At 28.8% G+C, this 20,918-nt stretch overlaps 1 protein-coding gene across 4 annotated transcripts in view; it reads left to right on the plus strand.

Annotated features, from left to right (window-relative positions):
- The window catches only part of LOC129959536 (early endosome antigen 1-like), a 169,642-nt gene that overhangs the window by 130,928 nt on the left and 17,796 nt on the right, over positions 1 to 20,918 (plus strand). For 3 of the 4 annotated variants that reach the window (XM_056072416.1, XM_056072415.1, XM_056072417.1), the window contains 5 exons: positions 5,784 to 5,855; positions 10,687 to 10,799; positions 16,889 to 17,027; positions 17,420 to 17,493; positions 17,558 to 17,715. In XM_056072416.1, coding sequence (XP_055928391.1) covers positions 5,784 to 5,855; positions 10,687 to 10,799; positions 16,889 to 17,027; positions 17,420 to 17,493; positions 17,558 to 17,715 — 556 coding nt within the window. The remainder of the gene's footprint in view (positions 1 to 5,783; positions 5,856 to 10,686; positions 10,800 to 16,888; positions 17,028 to 17,419; positions 17,494 to 17,557; positions 17,716 to 20,918) is intronic. The other variant, XR_008783451.1, reaches the window with a different exon arrangement.

Here is a 20,918-nt window from a genome sequence, read left to right on the forward strand (position 1 = left end):
GAGAATAAAAATGTGTATACAATTTCAAAACATTACTTTGTAAATAAGTGAATGAAAATTTCATTTATAAAGAAAGTTCATATTGAAAATTCCATTACTTGAAAGAGACATGAGTAATTTTTATTAAAATAAATATTTTCCAGATTTAATTCAAAACAATATTTAAATGAATTTTGTAGAAAAGAGACTATCAAAGTTGCTATAGAGGGCAAAAAGGATTATCTTCGAAATTCAACTCAAATTGAATTTTCATTCATCATTATGTCTATAGCATTCAAACAAACAAACAAAATTGAACTTCTCATCTGACACTTGAAAAGGTTTGTTTTCTTTATTTATTTTCATCCAAAGGTATTTAATGTCTATATAGATCTATTAAAACAGATCATATTTTTGTAAGCAAATACTGAAAAAAAAAGCAAAATAAGGAAAAGAGTGGAATTGACTAAATCAGAGTTGCCACAAAATCTCGATTTATCCAAAAATTTGAAGTAAAAAAAAAAAAAGAACTACAAAAAAACGCAGCAAAAGAAAACTACTAATTTTAAACCAAAGCGAGCATGTAGTGATTCCTTTATTTTATTTCTTTTATTAAATCGCGCATAATGATTAGGTGAATTATAAAAAATACTTAAATAATATTTGTGGATAAAAGCTTCATAATTTTATTTTAAAGTAATTATAATAAATTTAATTTTTTTTAAATTCACAAATGTTTGTGTTATTTTATTGGATACACTAAATAACAATCAAGTACACGAGAGAGTTAAGGGCCTTTGAAAGTGATTTATTCTCATTCACTATGGGCATAAAATACAGTAATGAAAATAATTCAAAAATTATAATTTGTAGGCTTGATTTTAAAAGAAACAAAATGAATTCGTCTCCCAGATGATATTTTAACATTTTATAGACAAAAAATTCAAGGGTAAAGAGAAAAAAATTCGAATTGCCGATGATTTAGAATTAAAACCTCTCAAATTAGTGAAGTTACACGTTTCAGCCATTAGCAGGGCCGGCCATCTGGGGAGTGCGTCGAATGGACCGAACCCCACACCTGAAGGAGCCCCAACATGAACAAGAACTAAAATAATGTTCTGAACGGTTATAGCAGGATGGAAAGAAGAGAGGCAGAAATTTTACTGGAAAAATCGATGGGTTTTGAAATATACGAAGTTTAGAGATATATTACAGTTTAGTGCGTGTGAAACATGATAAACGGAAAGTACGATCATTTATCTCACCTACTAGATTAAATTGTATATATTACTTTGATAATTCATACTATAAAATGTTTAACATTGTTAAATCTAATCATGTCCATGCCAAGGAAGTTTTCCACTGGGTGTTAAAATTCGGTTTCAAAAAGAAAATTAACAGAAAATTGAAAAGAAGAAAAGCTAAATTTCAAAGCGTTATGAGTAGATGTTTTCTTGTCTACGAAATAATTCTGGAAATGAAATTGCTATGACTTCAGAAATTATAATTCAAGCTTCAACTGGCGAAGAAATTTCCGCACAATCCTGCTATGAAAGTGTAGAAAAAAGTGAAACTCTTTGAAAAGAACCATGTGTTTATACAAATATTATTGAATCAGAAAATAACGACGAAAATGACAACAACAAATGTCATCAAGTGCATATAAGTGATTCAGGTTTATGACCAAGCATTATAACTGATAAGTTTAAAATGTTTAAATAAGTTTAAAAAACAAAAGAGTTTTTCTAAGAATGCTGTGGGTATATCATTTTCCACAACTTACTACTTAAAAAAAATGTTAAATGGTGAAATGCAGCTTCACAGCTGATTGATTTATTCAAAAACGCAAGACTCGGTATTTTGTTTTTGCTGTACATTATTTTCCAGAAGAAATGAAAAATCTACATGATTTATAGGTGGCTATAATAACTGGAGAAAGCTGTCAAATGTAATCCAAGATCATGAACGCTCTAGTTGTCATAGTAATTCGCTTATTGCTTGGAAAGGATTATTAAAACGACTAAATTTATGTTCGACTATTGGTAAAGCAAATCAAGTTAATATAAATAAGGAAACGGAACGACTTAAATTGTTATTTCAAAGAATTGTAGATGTGATTCTATTTTTAGCATGTAATAATCTTCCACTTCGAGGAAACCATGAAATAATAGGAACGCGTAATAATGGACATTTTTTAAAAGCAATCACGTAAAGCAATACGTATTTGGATACTATCCAAATGAATTCTTCTTCTGGTATTTCCCATAAAAAACAAACTTCAGTCTTTATTAGGTATGTAAATTTTGAAGAGAAAATATTAAATATAAATGAATCATCTATAGGGTTTATTAAATTAACCGATGTGACTGGAAAAGAATTAGCAAAAGCTGTATTGAAAATATTAAGTGAGCGTAATTTAAGTATTATAGATTGTAGTGGACAAGCATACGTCAACGGTAGCTGCATGAAAGGGAAATATAGAGAAATTGCACTAAACCCTCATGCAATTTATGTGTCTTGCCTATCACACTCTTTTAATTTATTAATTTGTGATGCTGCTTCCAACAGTATATATTTTAATTTATTTATTTATTTATTTGATATTGCAACGTTTATATTGCTTATTTTCTTCATCTACAAAAAGATGAGAAATTCTACAAAAGCATTTAAACATTACTTTTAAACCATTATGCGATAATCTTTGGGTAGCCAAAATTGTTCGGTTAAAGCAGTGAATATACAATTTGAATAAACTTGCAAGGCTGTAGAAGAATATATTGATATAGAATAATATAGCGATATCCGAAGCTAAAATTATATTGGATTCAATACAAGAACTGGCAGTTGTTTTATGTTTAATAGTATAGTTTACCATATCGACCAAAAGAAGCACTATGAATAAACTATTTCAAGTAAAACAGTTGTTCGCGACTTGGCTTTTAATTTAGTGAATAAAATTAAAATCTAAAATTTAAGAACAAAATTTAACTCATTTTTAGACGAAGCAAAAGTGATTGCATGTAATTTGAATCTTTCAGAACATTTTCTTTAAAAACGAATTCGAAAAGGGAAATTATATCTGGAAACAGCAGAAAATGAAGAAAACCAGGTTGAGGAATTTATATGTTATTTTTTAACTCAGTAACTGATACTGTTATTGTACTGATAGAAGATAAATTTAAATCTCTGATCTCAAATCAATCTCTGATATAAAAAGTTTAGAAAAACATGAATTAGAAAAATGTTCAAAAACTTTGTTACGTTTTATAACATCGATGTAGATGAAAACCTAAACCAAATCCTTGTTTTACTACGGGATTTGATTTTGAATGAGAGGAGTGTGTTAATAAGACGTGACCCAAATTGCAATTCATACTAATTAACAATTATAATGAATTATTTCTAACTGTATTAACTGTGTTAAAACTTTTCTTTACATTGTCAGTTACTGTAATAAGTGCTGAATGGTCTTTTAGCAAATTAAAATTAATAAAGAATTCTATTCGGTCAAGCATGTGCGCATAACGCTTAAACGCACTTTCTATACCAAGCATCGAAAAAAAAATTGCAAAAATTGTAATTTTCCTGAAATAATTTATAGCAGTTAATAGCAAAAATAAATCACGCATTAAATAAACAAAAATAGTAATATGTGTTCATGTTTGCATTTTTTTTTCTTTACAAAATAATTTAGAGTCCCAAATGGTTTCTTGCACCCGGACCCCTTCATAGAGAAGTCCGGCTCTGGCCATTAGGGACCGTCTGCTTTGAACCCCTTTTTCGCAAATATTGCAATCTGAACGCATTATTGAATTACATCAATCGACTGCCATTTGAATTGTCGAATTACCAGTTTAACTGTTTGTCTGATGGTAAGTGAATCCTTTTACACATAAGACAGTATGGACGCCTTCTGGATGTTAGTGTTAGAGAGAGAAAGGGAAGAACTTGTCCAATTCAATGAGTTGTTAGAATTTTCTGTGCCTTTCTTTAAGCAAATAAATAAATAGGTATATGTTTTATATTACAAATAAATAACCTTTTCGTGGTCTTGGTGAGAGAACCATTCAGATTTTTTTATGGTAAATGAGGCTTGCAGTATAGCGGAAGGAAAAGTATCCATTTTATGCACTAAACCTCGTCTATTGTGAGACCTAGATAAATGATGCGCATTTTTTATTTTTTATTTATTTATTTTGCACTTTTGTAAAACTAATGTTATATAAAAAAGAAAAAGACCTCATAATTCCGCAAACGAATTTAAAGACAAGAAATAATCCTCAATTTAATAATCTAAAAATAAAGATATACCTCATTTTGTTTTGAAGAAGTTCTATACATTTTACGTAGCATTCTGCTAAATGCCTGCCCTGTTTTTTTGAATATGTCGTGTAGTGAAAAAGACATTCTTCTGTTTAAAAGAAAGTCGAAAGAGAACAAAGATTTCTACAAGCACACATTAAAATTTCTAAAGAACAGAATTTCCGGTCACTTATCTCATAAGGCCACACCTATTGCTGCCATGTTGCAAGCATTTTAAGATTGGTCAAATACAGAAGCGTAGCGAGCTATAGAAACGAGAAGGGTACAGATTCCCGATATAGAAAATGTGTGCAAATATGCCTCTTTTTAAAATCAATTGTGATGAAGGGGAAGAAAAATGTAAGTATTCTCTAGTTGTAATTGAACCTTTTTATGCTACTGAACAGGCAGTACTTTATGCAAAATGGGCCTGACCACAACGTAATCTAATGTATTTTGCTTTTATTAAGGAATACTTTGTAAACAGAGTCATTTACGTGGAATTAGTCAAATAATAGAATCATTTACTTTGAAACTAACATGGTTTGACCTGTGCTCACTATCTTGTCCCTTGCAACTACTACTTGTGGGGAACAGAGAGGGATACTGTTTTTCACAACAATCTTGCAACATTAGATGAGATTCAAGAGTTAATCCATGAAGATTTGCGCCAATTTCTATCGATACATTAAATAGGGTGACGGGAAATTTTATTCTTCGTATCATCTCAGTGTTACAAAAAAGTGTTAATCTTGAATCGATTGTGATGTGATTGCAATGATTGCTTGCCAAGGACATTAATAACTTTTTTTTTCAGTCCATACTGCGACTACAGAGTACGGTGCCATCTTTCAGTAATACTTGAAATTAAATCTTGAAATTTCTCTGACAGATTTTTACAACTTACAAAATTTACGTAACACTTGATTCATTCTTCTATCGATCTTCAATAAATTTTGTGTTCCTCTAATTAATGATTTACATTCACATTGTAAAATTTAATGAAATTTGCATTAAGCAAAATGTTCTTTCTTTGACTCTTAATTTGTACATAATTTAAAATAAACTAATTCCATCTCTTTATGGAAAATATTTTCGGATTTATTTCTTCTCTTCAAATGAAAAAAAAAAAAAAATCACTTATTTTATGAATGCTTACAAAATTTATTTAATACGTACTTGGAATTAGAGAATTCCAAGCATTTTCTAAAAGTATTCAGCTGTTATTGTTATTTTTTAATTTGATATGCTGACTTTTGCTCATAGTCTTTTCATGGTTAGTTAAAACTATATACTATTCACGTGTCTGTTAATTAAAGTGCAACATTTGTGAATATATATTTATTTCACCATGTATTTAACTGTGGAAAATGAATTGTAAATTTTTTGACAATCAGCTGTATTGGTCAACTTTTAAGGGAGGATTTTGCATTGATTTGTCATATTTAGCTAATAGTTCATTCGTTGTATTTAATAATATAAAAATACATTAACAATTATAGCTTCAAGATATTCAGCTTGCCCTCGCTGCTCGTGAAGAAGAATGCTTTGCTTTGTCTTCTAATATCCGACAAGTAATAAATTATTATTAATTCATGTTCATCACTTAATATTTTTTATTTTCTATTTTCTCTGTTAATTTTTTTCATTATTGGTAATGAGTTGATCAGTAGGCATGCAGAATATTGATATGCAGTTATTGCTGAAAAATTCAAAGAACTTTAAAGAACCAAATAAACAATTCTAAGAACGTTATATACGGTTTATAATTAATTCTACATTAGGCCATTGAAAAACGAAACGATGAAATAATTTTCATATTGTTAATGTGTATGTGCATTTGAAGAAAGTCAGGACTGAAGGAAATAAAAATTACTGCTCCATGAAACAAAGAAACTCCTACCATTTTCCTTTGCTTTTCCCCTGGGTATTAAAAAATGTATGATGGATTTAAATATCATATGCAAAATTATGGGTCAAATTCTTACACTATAAAAGGTGAACATACTTCAGTTCCATTATACATATACATCAATGGTTACTGTTTATGATCATTCTGTATTTTCAGAGATATGTTTCTTAACTGGAATCTCCTCTCGCCGCTTGATGATGTTCCTTGTTTGCAGGTTGTAAATATGTTGAACATGAAACTCTAATTTGTCGTTTAATTGGTAAACATTTTCTTTTACAAGATGAGAAATATAGTCACTAGTTCTGTAACGCTGTATTGCATGCTGTTTAGTCAGATCTTTTATCGAATATTTGAAATCAATATTAGTTTTTAATGGTGTTTGATATTTTCTTTTAATTAAACAACTTCTAAGAGCATTTTGAAATGAAAGTGTAAAATATCCTTATCGGAAATGGTTGACTGCACAGTAGGGTGGAACGAAAAAATCAACTTTTTATTTTTAATTTGTAATAGCGCGGAAAAGTTTCTTTTTGGTGTAGATAAAACAAATCATAAATATGAAAAATATTGGAGTACATCATGAAGTGCCGCAAGGATGTTCAAGTTTCATAAAAACACACTTTTTGGAGCTTTTTCAAAGATTTTTACGTGTCTGTATTATGAAATAAAAAGCTTTAAATAAGCGTTGTAATATGAATAGAAATATAAAAATAGTGTTACAAGCCTGTAAAGTTGCTTCCCAGCACGGTTAGTTCTATCACCGGAAGGACTGATTTACAATCATCTTTATTGAATGCTGCTCGGGTGTCGAGCCAGTGGCTTGGCGACAAACTTGGTGACCATTTGGCGACTAAATAAATAATGCTGGAAACTTTGAGAATTTTAACGATCCGTCCATTTGGAACTGAGGTACGCCTGATTGGCCTAGAAGATTCTCGGCCTGCCTCCCGATAACTATAAAAGGAAGGCAGTCTCAAGTTGCGAGTGTCGGAGTCGGAGTCATAGACAAGTAACGAGTATTTGAGAGGATAGCGAAGCAACGGCGCGTGCCAGCGTAGTGTGGAGTTCAAGTTGTGTCCCGAGTCCCGTTGTCTACTGTTGAAGCAGTATCGTGTCGTGTGTGGAGTAACCAGTGTGCAGTTAAATCGCAGACACGGCGGAGTGTTTCAGCCGTCTGGAGAGACCGCAGAGTGAAGCTCCGATCATCCCCTCTTCTGCTGGATTCTGTCTAGCCGCTTCGTATGCTGTAGATGATTACTACTTGTGGGCTGATGTTAGCTGTCCTGTGTGTTCGTCTCGGCTGTGTATAGTTGTCGTCTTTGTATTTGTTTCGTCTGTATACTCGTGTTCTTCGTGTAAATAAACATCGTTGTTGTTTTCCATTGAGGCCTGCTGATTGTATTTTCACACCATACACCCACTACAAGCGAACCCGGTGATCCGTAACAATATTTTTACTATTGCATTGGTATAGCACTGAGTCATCGCCGGAACGAATATTATTGAGGGGAGGTGGAGATTTGTCTGCGTCCGGGGACAAGGACAGAGCTGGTGTCAGGTCAGTAACTTTGAAGAACTCAGTTGAGTTGGCTTCTCCGCTCCGTCTATTCTGTAACTGATTTCTTGGTCTGTGTGCTTTGTTGTGAGTAAAAATGGCTCGATCTAAATTAGTGAAGACAAGATAAATGTCGATATGTCCTATTTTTGGAAAATTTAGCGATTTGTTTGAACTGCCTATTTACGAATCTGTTATAAAGGACATACGTAAGACATAACCTTAAAATTGCTTCAGAGTATGTTTTTTAGTTCCCAAAATAGAAGGAATATAGTCAAGATCTTTTATTCATGTTGCTTCTAGAAAGAGAATTTTACAAATGATTAAAGTTTATCATGCTAAATACAGGAATTAATTAAAGCCTAAAAGCAGAAATGGGTAGGATAAGTTTGATTCCAACTCAAAAAATTTAAGGAAGAAGCTAAATGTTTATTTGATATTATTGCCAGTACGTATGTAAACTTTAATACTTGTACTTGTATAAGAGAAAAAAAATACCAGCTGTGGAGCAAGAGTTTCTAAACGAACAACGCTCTAACAGGATAATGGTTATAGGTAATATTAATATAACTACCACAAGCGCTTTGAGGAAGAAAGAAGCAAGAAAAAGTAAAGAAGATTAGATTAAACTTAACAGAAAATAGTTAAGTTTAATCTAGAAGGGATACTACTGTGTGTCAGAATACTGGCGACAATGACAACGCTGATGAACAAAAGTGTTCTTTACTAGAAGAGACAAACCAACCAGATCCTTCAAAATATACAAGAAGAGATAAAACTACCCGGTGCCTGTACGGTTCAATATTATGTTTAAACATTCATGTACATATGGGTCCGAACATCTATCTAACCTTATCTCATATTTATGCTATCTCTCTGACCATCTCAAGAGCATTATAGACCTGGTTATTCAAAGAAATGGGTACTTTGCTACTCCAGAGAATATCCTTTTGTCCGTGCTAAGTGATTAACGTGAAATTCAGAGACGGTTTACGACGTGTTTTGAAAGCAAGAACAGAAAGTAGTGACAGAGTCAGGAAGTTTAAAATTCCAAAGATAAATTCGAGGCAAAGAATTACATCGGCATGATCTCATGGCTTGAAAATGACGTAACTGAATCCATCCCACTCCCTTGTTAAAACGGAACGCATCTGAAGCTGAACCAAATAGTATAGTGGATTCGGTCATTCCCCAGCTTCCTTGTCACACGCAAACAATGGAAAGAGTTGTGAAACTGGCGACCGAATTTGCTCAAAATATCTGTGGTTCAATCACAAGGGGAGGATACATAAGAGCAAAAACTGACTCACGTGTGAATATGTCAAAATTTAATTTAAAAAAACAGTTTAATGTGGCAATAATGTAGAAACAAACTTTTTGATCTTTAACATTTGTAATCATTAAGGCTACAAAAGTAAAATACAAAATTTGTCATTAAAAATATTTTTTACTGTATTTTGCAATTATACTTTTTTCCAGTTGTATTTCTTACATATGTATTTAAAACCATCTTTTATAATATTATATGTACGAAATATTCATAAAAATATTTTATTAAAGTTTATAATTTTTCAATTTTTTTACAAAATGTAAGCTTTTTGCGGAACGTCGAGATGTTATAGTATTGCAACCAAAAAAATGTTTTATTCGTTTTGAACCTAAAACACAATTTTTCACTACTATTGCCAAACTAAAAATCTTTTTAAAAAAAAAAAATGCAATTTTCGTTCCACCCTACTGCACAGCCAACCATTTCTAAGAATTACTACAGGAAATCTTTTGTATTGTATTTTTGACATTCTTGTTATATATTGTATAAAAATTCCATGATATATATATAATATGTAATGGTATCTCTTAATCTAATTTAAATATTAATTAATTTCCTAATTTTTATCTTAATTTAGCTCATATTAACTTCATTCTAAAATGGTCTCTTATTTCCGGATCCAATTTCATTTTTTTTATTTAATTAATGCTACACGTGGTCTATAAAACTGTTCATTCTGCAGGTTCTCATGCTCCAAGTGAAGGGATAAAAATCCTTGAAGTTTACCATATAATTTTAAAGATTCATAAATTTCTCTTTCCTAAGATTACACATGTCAAAGAAATCCCTATCAAAATGTCATTATAAAATCACAGAGGAAAAAATTTCGGTCTCTTTTTGCTTCTTCTGCTCTTGTGTCGCGATGTAGTCGGACATCACTTTTACAATCGCTTAGTGTACATAAAATGCCTCCCTTAGTGGAATAAATTGAAGTTTAAAATTTTCAAAAGTTTCTTCTATTCGTCCATGCAACTGCTAAAAAATATGTTTGCGTATATATATGTAAACATTATTTTTTAAGCAGAATCGTGGAGACACTTTGAAGACAGAGAAGATACTTTGAATTTTTAACGTATTTTTGTTCCCTCCTGGGAGGTCTGATTTATGGATAAGCAGAAGCAACGAGCACATCAGCACAGAACAAAACAAGAGCGAAAATGAGGAAAAGCTAATAAAGAGAGAAATTATTTTTCCCAGTGTTTATATACTGTGAGATTCTGATAAGGATTTCTTTACATGTATCGATTTTGGTAAGGGAATTATAGGGATCTTTTAAAAGAATGTCTTAGCTCGACAATTTTTTATCTCTTCACTCGGAGTGTGGGAACCGCCGATTTAAGCATTCTTACAAAGCTTCAGTTGAATTAATTAAATAGAAAAAGTGGAATGGGATCAGGAAATAAGAGAATATTTTAGAATGAAGTTAATATAGGCTAAATTAAGATAAAAATTTGGAAATTAATTAAGTTTTATAAGTTAACTGCTTTAAACTTTTTTTAAAAAGAAAACAATTTTATGAAGAATTTTTTGTGCTTTAAAAATTAAAATTAATTTGAGCTCTACACATGATATTTTAAACGATCAATGAAATATTGTTAAATTTTTCAGCTTGAAGAAATTAAAATGTCTAATATGAAGAATAAAGAAATGCTTGAAGATGAAATACTGCATTTACGAAATGATATTAAAGAATTACAGAAAAAAATAATCAAGCTTTTAAAGTATGTATGGTATCAGAATACCAATATTCTGGTGTTTCCATATATTTATCTTCTTGCTGATATTTGCTATTTTTACTGTAGTTTGCTATTTAATAACTTTTTTAAAACTGTTGATATCGTGTTATCAAGTCATGGTTTCTTATATGGACTGCTGATAAGATTTTAAGAATTTCCTTTTTGAATTATAGAACGAAAACCAGAATAATTAATAATAAAATGTTTCTAGTTTGGAAAACTTTGATAAATCTTCTTCATAATCCAGTTTCTTTAATCTCTGTGTAATTACTCTATTCATACTTATTCAGTTGTAAAGAATGAAAGTTTGACTTTAAATTATTTCAAAATCAAGATATTTTTTCTCAACTGTAATAACCTTCTGTAGTATTTAAATTTTGATCTCATTTTTATTGGTTAGAGTCTTTTCTGTTTGTATATTCGAGCCGTTCTTTGTCTATTTGTGAAATATGTCTTGAATTTCAGAAGGCGTAATTGTGTGCATTTGCAGGGTTTCACAAAATCATTTGACAGCATCACTTAGTTACATCTTTGACTGTCTGTTTTTATTTCAATTTTATTGCATAAAATTTTAGTTTTTTTCATTGCATCACAAAAGACAAATTTTAAAAGTGATTAGTTTTTTAAATGTAAACGGACTCAGTTATAAGAAGGGACGACCAACTGAAGGGGGGAAGATTCAGAATCAAACGCACTTTTTCCCCCATTTTTAAAAATAAAAATTATGTAACATGTTTAAATGGCGACGCTCGCAAGGTTTATGGTAAACTTACGACATAAATTTTTGTTTAATTTGGTGCCTGTTAAGTAGCTTTTTTAACTATGCATTTTATAGCCGAATGAATAGCAAATCTTGTTACATAATTTACATATTACATACTTTCATTTTACTTAAATTCCTTTTTTACAGCGATTAAGTAGACATAAAATTCTTTACCTAGACTTGGTTGTGCTAATTGCAAATCATACATGCATGATGTGGCCGTGCATAGATGACTCCTCCCTCAACATAATGCATGCTTGTCTTTTACCCTTGGATTTTAGTACCTTGCCTTCCTTTGAATTTTACTGCTAAATTGATTAAATTTGTTGCCACATCGTTAAATACTTAATTTTTCCCTTACCCGCAAAGAAATTTTATTTATTTTAGAGGCAAGGAAACAACGGAAATTTTGAATTTAAAATTCACTTGTTTAGAAAATGAGCGTAGATATCAAGGCAGGGTTTTGCAAACTATGGTTCATGTATGATAAATGTAACTTATTTTTGGTAATATAATTTTTACATAAAATACTTACATGAATATAAAACGGCACCTCTTTTAACATTTTATTTTTAATCTTTATTTTATCGTTTTTTGTTTTTTTTTTGTAACCTATCCTTAAATCGGCGCTTATGGCCGCACCAACACTCAGTATCTGTTAGTTACGGCTCTTGGATGACTGCTTTTGCAAATGAGAACTGAATTAGAGATTCGTTTCCTATTTGAACACAGTGCTGGATAATATTTCAATTCAAGAAAGGGATCAACTTTTAGATATTTCGTTTGACAGAAATTTCATGAATGAGTTTTAAAAAGTAATGAACATAAGCATATTTCCAACAAAGCGATTAAATAATATCCTTCAACGCATCATATCTTTGCAAAATTGAATTTTCAGATATGCTAGTAATTAAAAATGGATATAGGACATGGTTGCGACTACGACTGAAATAAATGAAAATAAAGCCTAATATATTAAAACAGGTTGCAACAAACCAGGCTGATTCGTCGGATTAATTCTGCATCAATAATAAATCTTAATATCAGTAATAAATCTTAATTTAATAATATATTCATGTATTATTAAAAACTAATTATAGCAATATATGGAACATTCATATTATATCAACATTTATATTTTATTTATAAAAATTCATTTACGATTATTATTAAATAAGTTTAAAAGGTTTTATTCTTTGATTATAAATATTCCATTTAGCTTGTATTAATTTTTAATAAAAAATGCTTTTATAATGGTACATATATTTATTCTTATTTATGCAATACAAAATTGTTTGAAGTTTCGAAACCTTTATTATTATTATTATTATAAGATGAAGGGACGGCTGAAGTTAAATGGCGTGAGAACAACTTCGATTCTAAAACTGGGCTTGTGTTTGTCAATGGACTAAGAAAGCTAGAACATCCAAGTGTTATAAAAGTAGCATGTGAAGGGTAGACTGGCCTGCACCGTCAATACTTATAAGGTCGTATGGCGCACGACGGCAGCGTTGTCAAAAATATTTAACTTTTCCTTATATCAATAGTGATAGTGAAATGTAGTTCTCATTAGAACAAGCAGTCTGTCTTGCCACTTGTCTAAAAAAAATATTCTTGTCTTGTTCAAACATCTCTTAAACATGAAAGCATGCGATACCGATGCATATATGAAGGTAGATACGGTTGAAAATTACTTATTCTTCATTTTGTATTTACTATTGGATTTTGAAATTTTAATAATTTGCGCAATATTTATCTTTTATAATATAATATAGAATATTGTTAGATGCGAGGTGATCGAGTCGGACAGATGCGATAACCCTGTTAAAATTTCAATTCGTAGAGGATTTTGATGCCCATTTTTAAGGAGGGGAGATCTAAAATGTACTTTTATATGTAAGGTAGCTTTTTGGTACAATTATACTTAACAAAGTAAATTCTGCTAGTAATATTCTTCAATCTAAAAATTTTAATATTTCTCAGACTTCTGAAAGATTAAATGAATTCAGTGGCTTTCTGAAATAGTATAAAAGTGATAAAGATTTCAATGATATGCTCACGGAGAGTAAAGAAATAGCGTCCTCTTTAAATGCTGATACTAGTTTTGAAAGTCAAAATCAAAGGAAACAAAAGACGAATAATCAAAAACAATTTTCTTATGAAAGCGAAGTCTAGGCTATATAGACCAAAGAACTTTAATTTTTGAACTTTAATTTTTTTTAATTTAATATTATTTTTTTTTATTATTATTATTTTGAATAAGTTGCGATATCGTCTTGAAATAAAAGGTAAAATCGCTTATTTTCTCATTCAGAAGGTTTTAAATTTTTGTTAGACTGTTTCTTCCGATAAATATTCTTAACAAAATCAGCTGAATTTATTCTAAAAATGGAAAGAAGCATTAACCAATAGAAATAAAAGTAACTTAAATTGTATGGAATTTTAAGAAATCTGGAAGTTTTTTTTTTTTTTCTCTTTAATTTTGGAGGAAATGTAGTATTGTTATTTGAAACTCTAAGCTGTATCGTTGTTAACAAAACTATTCTTTTCTAACATTTACATTGGTTTATTCATTTTATTAACATTTCCAGCCTCGATAGATAGTGCACGGAGACCATTTTCAAAACTGAAAATAATTAAAAATTACTCGAGATCTATTTTGGGTCAAGAGAGATAGGCAAGTCTATTGAAATTGATATTTTACAAAAAATAGATATAGATTTCATTATGAATGAATTTGATAAAAACATTATTTATGCCAAAGTATTAATTGATAAAAATCAGTGCGACATGAACAATCCGCAAAAATTTAATTGCTATTATTGAATTCCTCCCAAATGTTAAAATTATATTCTTTAAAATTGTTTCAGTTTATTTGTTTATAATAGGCTTGGTATTTTCTTTCATTACGTAATGGAAAACTGTTTGCATAAAAATAGAGTTAATTAGTTAATATGGTTCAATGTTAAAAAATAATTAAAATATTATTTATTTATCTACATTTTTACATACTTGTTTAGCTATACTCTTTAAATATTTAGCATATTGCATATGCCTATTAATTAGTTTTCTAGTTATAAGATGATAGTGTTAAGCACTATATTTGGTATTAGATGTGTATAATATATTATTTTGCATCTCTTTATATGCCATGTTTTATAATATAAAAATATATATAATTCTTCGCTGAATGTATTTTAATGTAGGTTTTGACAAAGAACAAAATATTTACACATTTAAAGAAAATTAATGATAACGCGTAAATTATTTAATTTTCATATTATATTTTTGCCAATAAAAATTCATTTCAAGTATTGACCATAAGCCATTTTCCTCTAATACTGCCACTGTGTAAAGGCCCTCAATAGATAATTGCACGATGCGTCAAATAGGTTTAGCGTGACTCTGGGTTTAGAGATTTAAATATTGTTCATATAATAATGAAGAGTAAAGGCTGTGAAATTTCCAGTCTTTTCCTTTCATTTGGATGAAATTTTTAGATTTCCATTAAATTTTTGGCCTAAATAAAAATGAATATCTTTTGATATGATTGTCTTTCATTTGGTCTGTAATGTTGTTTTTAAGTTATATAGTAGTATTTATGCTGTATCATGCTCTTGGTTTCGTTAAGCGGAATTCCTTAGTTAATTTTTTATTAAGTAGAAAACATAGATTCTGAAAAATTAAAACTTTGATCGATTGAAATTTTTAAGTTATTGAATGGTTTTACTATTTTGATGTCTTGGCTTAAATAATTACTTTAAGCCAGTTTTTTAAATTAAAATTTTGATTCTTATAAATAGCATCTCATTTTGCTTTCATTATGAATAAGAAAATTATCTGCATTAGTATCAAATAAGCATCTCTAAGAATCAAATTTACTAAAACTGTGGTTAATTTTTGTATAATATGGTAAGGGAATCGAATGTGAAAAATCTATAAACTTGTGTTCTATAACTTCCGTTATTGCTTTTTTACCTTTATTTTCGTTTCATGGACTTTAGTTTCAAAAACTGCACTCCTAATTGTCCTTGTGCAATACCAAAACGTTGCAGTAATCTAATAAACGAATTAATAAATGAATGTGTCAGTTAAAAAACTTTTAATCAGCAATAATTAATTTTATTTATTATTATTTTTACAGTAATTAATATTATTTTTTTATGTATTACACATATTATGTGCAAAATCCAGTGGTACTGAAATTTTTAACTTCATTAATAAATCGTGAATCAGTATCCCATGATAGAATCGGGTTATTATTAATTTATCTTTAAAATACTTTCAAAAAGTGCAGGATATGAGGTATAAATTCCAAATCCTTCCACGACCATCGTTAAAACTGGAAATTGAAACGATCTAATAACAAGACATAGGGAGAAAAAATAGATATTGATGTTATCTATCGAATATCTTATAGAAAGGGAAGTTCTCCATTTAATGAAATGTAGTGCTGATAGTAATTCCTAATTTAGCGTTTTTACACATCTTTCAGTGCTGTTCGAACCAGCGTTTTGATTTGAGATAGTCATAATAAAGAGAGGAAACCTGAAACGGTTATAATTGACTGAACACTAAACTGAGCGAAGGAAAAAAAAGAAAGAATATTTATCACATGCACATACATGTTACTTGTATTTTTCCCCCTCCTCTTTCTAGTTTAATCCCATTATAAACAACTTGAAGTAATTTAACTTGTGAAGTAATTTAATTATTTATTTTTATAAAAATCAGCTAAAAATAATGGAAATTAAGTTTCAACTTGAATTGCATTCTAATTTTTGAAAACCTTTTATTCTATTATATGTTATGATCTCATTGAAAGCAACTGAATCTAATATATCAGTAAATTTTTATCCGCTTTCAGATGTCTATGAAAAATTTTATCAGAAGATAAAAATATGTCATTTACCTAAAAGATTAAAATTTAAATGTATTTATTAGATTGATTATTTTTATTTTGTCTTTTTATAAAAATTTCTGTTGTCAGCTATACATGATGAGAATTATTTCGTACTATAAAAGCTTTGTTGCTTATTCCATTTAAATGTCAAATTCATTTATATTTCATGCAATTGCCATGTTGCATGAAATGAGAAAATATTGTCTTATTTATAAACTGTTCATGATGTGTTCTTATAACATTATTTTTTAAAAAAAATTGTTTGTATGAATTCACTAAATTAATTATTGATTCGTATTAAAATATAATGCATTTAAAAAAACAAAATGGCCTGTAAATGAGATTTTATAACATGTTTCCTCTTGTTTTTCATTTTTTTCCGATAATTATTAGTATACTTCTTTTCAGAGAGAAAGATATACTTTGGAAAACAAATGACCGACTGAGATATTTACATAAAATTCAGATCAATGATCGTTGGATCGATGATCGTGAAGTTTCAAAGTGCTTGGGTTGTAGAAGCCAGTTTTCTTTTTTGCTTCGAAAAGTATGTTTATTCATCATGAATTTCTAAAAAAATAATATTTATTATAAAATTAATAAATTATAATATCTAACTTCAGATTTTTTTTAATAATTTATCTTTTGATGTTTTAAGTTCATGGCAGTTGTGCAAAGAACTAATTATTATTACCATCTCAGAAAAATAGTTAAATTAGTTGGATAAATATCATGGTTGTTGGAACATTCAGAGACAAGTTTTATTTCAACCTTATGGGTTTCTATTTCATTTGCTATTTGTTGGAAACAAAACAGTTCCCCAAAATTTAATTATCTTTTAAATTATTTTCTTGAAATATTATTTCTCTGAAAGGTGTGTTTTTTTTCTAATATTTTTATTAGTATCAATGTTATTTATTCTTTTCTTATTCCTTTTAGCACCATTGTCGTCATTGCGGCAGAATATTTTGCCATTCTTGTGCAAATAACTGGCTGCTGACTCCATCTAGCAGGTATGTATTTATTTCCTTTAAAAGTATATTTTTTGATAACAATTTTATTAAAAGTATTTTTTAGGAAGCAGATACGTGTTTGCAATGAGTGTTATATGCAGCATATGGAAATAAAGACAGATGTCAGAAGAGATAGTAATGTGCAGTATTTTGATGACAGTGACGATGAAGCTGTTGATGATATTTCATTTAATTTTAACAGAAGTAGTAGCTTTAGTTCAGGTAAGTTCTTCAGATTCACACATTTAAAAGTAATGTGATTTTCCTTTTTATGTATTAATAGGTATGCAGCAGTTTGCTCATATTACTTGGATAGAATTATTTTAGAAAATGTGATCATAACATTTTGTTTTGTTGTTTTTATAAAAAATAAGAAAAACAACATTAAAAGCAAAGCGATTTTGCCGATAGATTTGTATCGTTGTTTTAACTGTGTGTTTTATCATAATTTTTATTTCTAAGAAATAAATTATCTGCTGGATAGATTTATGGAAGTTTTTGTGAAACTGTTAGATGTTGAACACTTTTAACATGGGTTTGTGTTAATTAATGATAGTGACATGAAATGAATTGTATCAAAAGTTGCTCGTCGCGTATGGATTATTATTATTATTTATTTATTTATTGCCATTTTAAAATAAACTAAAATTTATGAATTTGGTATTTTTTTAGGAAAAATTTTTAAAAAGTGATTGAAACTATAACGAATGACACGTTTATATAGATTGTAGAACTGTAACACACCCATATATTTTACCTTATAAGTTTAATTATTTACTTATTTTTACATTCACGTAATATTTAAATCCATCAACGTTCTAATCTTTCTACGCTTATTATCTGCACGATTTGATTGTCAAACGAACATTATAGATTAAGCCACCGATCTTTTTTCTGGAAATAAAACCAGAAAAGAAGATTTTAAGATGTAGTAATAGTATTTTTATACCTATATCTGCTTTTTTTCCCCCTTCAAATTACTGTTTTCAATGAATTTTTAAATGCTCATTCGCAGTTATCTAAATTCGTGCATAGGTGTAGCAAATATAATTGAAAAATTATTTAACAAAAGTGATAAAATTATTTGAAATTCTTTATAAAATTTATTAGAAATTCTCATCCATTCAAAAGTCTTGCAGTAATTGTGAATTAACTAATAATTAAGCTGTTCAAAATTAATTGAAAAGGACAGAATTTTAGCTATGTAGAAATCATCAATACGCAGTATAGAACTCCATGGTGAATTAGCACTAATCCCAATAGAAGTCATGTTTCTGTTATTCCACTTATTACCAGACCCATTTTTTCCCCTTTTATTTTATTCTGAAATAATTTATCATAATATTGAAATTGATGCATGTTTCTCTTTATATTTTGGTATCTTCATCTCTTTTTATTGCATGGTGAAATTTCGTTTTTTCCCATAATATTAATTTTTAAAAAATAAAATTTATTGTTTTCTCACCTTAAATGTTTTGCAAAGACTTTTCAACTGTTAGCTCTCCTAATACAAATTAAATTTTAATTTTCTCTGCATTTTCACAACAATTAATTTTGTAACTGTTCTTGTTTTACCCTGAACTTCACCGACTTGAAATAACTTCTTTTACTTTTGTTTTATTGTACATAATTCTGTCATGGAATTTGTAAGTATAATCTTTAACTTAACTAATCAGGTTTGATTTTTCTTCTATCAAATATGAAAAAATTGAAAGAATATATATATATATATATATATATATATATATATATATATATATATATATATATATAGTAACCAATCTGAAGAAACAAATATTTTGAAAACTAAACGAAATAGTTTCGAAATCGTAACTAAAAATTATTTCTTATTCAAACTAAAACCAAAAAAGGAACAAGAAAAACTTCATAGTATTTAGAGAGCGCAAATGCAGCTACTTCGAAAACACAGATGAATTGAGACAAAAGTATTAAAATCAAGTTAATAGGAAAATCAAATAAAACCAAATAAAAATTAAACCAAATAAAAAAAGAATCCGGCCTTAAGACTTTTTCAAGGGTCACCCTCAGGCAGGGATTTAAAGAAAAAGGAATTTTTTTCTGTGAAGGAATGCAGACAAGACAGTCTAATAGTGATTCCTCGTGACCCGAAAATCCCCTGAAATTAGGTCCAAGAGATATACCATTTTAACAGAAAGGAAAATACAAAAAACAAATTAGAAGAAAATATCCACTAATTAGTAAAAATGCAATAACAAAAATAACAATAAAAACAAAAAACCATATAATAACACTCAAACCAGTAATGCAAAACAAAAAAGGAAAGCTCATACCAGCAACAGGCAAAGAAATTTTTAAGCTATCGATTGTGATTCCCGCATTTTAAGACCACAATGCTAACGTATTTAAGGTAAAAAACAATTGTAGGGTCCCAACGCCATCTATTGAGTGATCTAATATGCAAGGAAAGTTCTATTTTTATTTTAGGTAAAGGATTAATCCCAAACCATACCTTGTTTAATCAAAAAGTTGACATTACAGTAATTTCTAGGAAATTCATTTTTAATTAAATTTTTAATGAGGTTATTTGATGCTTCAATATAGGAATTTTTATTATTGCTAACCCTTTTGATCCTATTAACTTGTGAGAAAATTAGATTTTTGAAAATTTTAGAGTTTAGATTGGAATGATAATTACAAAGTTTTGTTATTTTAAATTTGAATTCCTCTCTTTTATCGTAGATGTCAGCTACTGTTTTATCATTAGCAATTTCAATTTTTAAATCCAGAAAGGTAGCCTCAAGTTGATTTTTATTTGTTTATGTTAGAATTAAATCTTTTGGATAGCAATTAGTGACAATATTAGTATTGTCGAAGTTTATCAAAAGTAGGTTATCAATGTACCTCCGCCCGTTTATTAAGTTATATTTAATTATTTTTTTCTCATAGTAATGTAGGAAAATATTAGCTAAAGCACTTGGGAAAGCTGTTCTCATTGGAATGCCACTAACTTGTTTACAAAAATTAATACCATTAAAAACGTAATTTTCAGTAATATTAAAATTACATAACTCTAGCCAGTTATTTTTAGGAATAACATTTTCATTTAAATATTCATCATATATAAAAGTACAGACCTTTATTAATTTTTCATGAGGTAGATTGCTGTATAAATTTTCGAAATCATAAGTATTAAGTTTATTAATGTTGTTATTTTTAAGAAAATTCAGTACTTCTTTGTTACTAGAAATTATAAAATTGTCTTCATCTCTTATTTTGTCCAGGATAATTTTTAAGTATTTAAAGACATGTTTACCCGAATAGTAATTATAACTGCCAGTTCTACAAGTCACGAATCTGAATTTTAATGGATTTTTATGAAATTTAACTGTTAGGAATAAATAAGGATAATTTAGAGAGCAAGTCATAATTTTTTTTTTTTTAGA

The sequence above is a fragment of the Argiope bruennichi genome, chromosome X1 (assembly GCF_947563725.1).
Source record: "Argiope bruennichi chromosome X1, qqArgBrue1.1, whole genome shotgun sequence".
Lineage (NCBI taxonomy): Eukaryota > Metazoa > Arthropoda > Arachnida > Araneae > Araneidae > Argiope > Argiope bruennichi.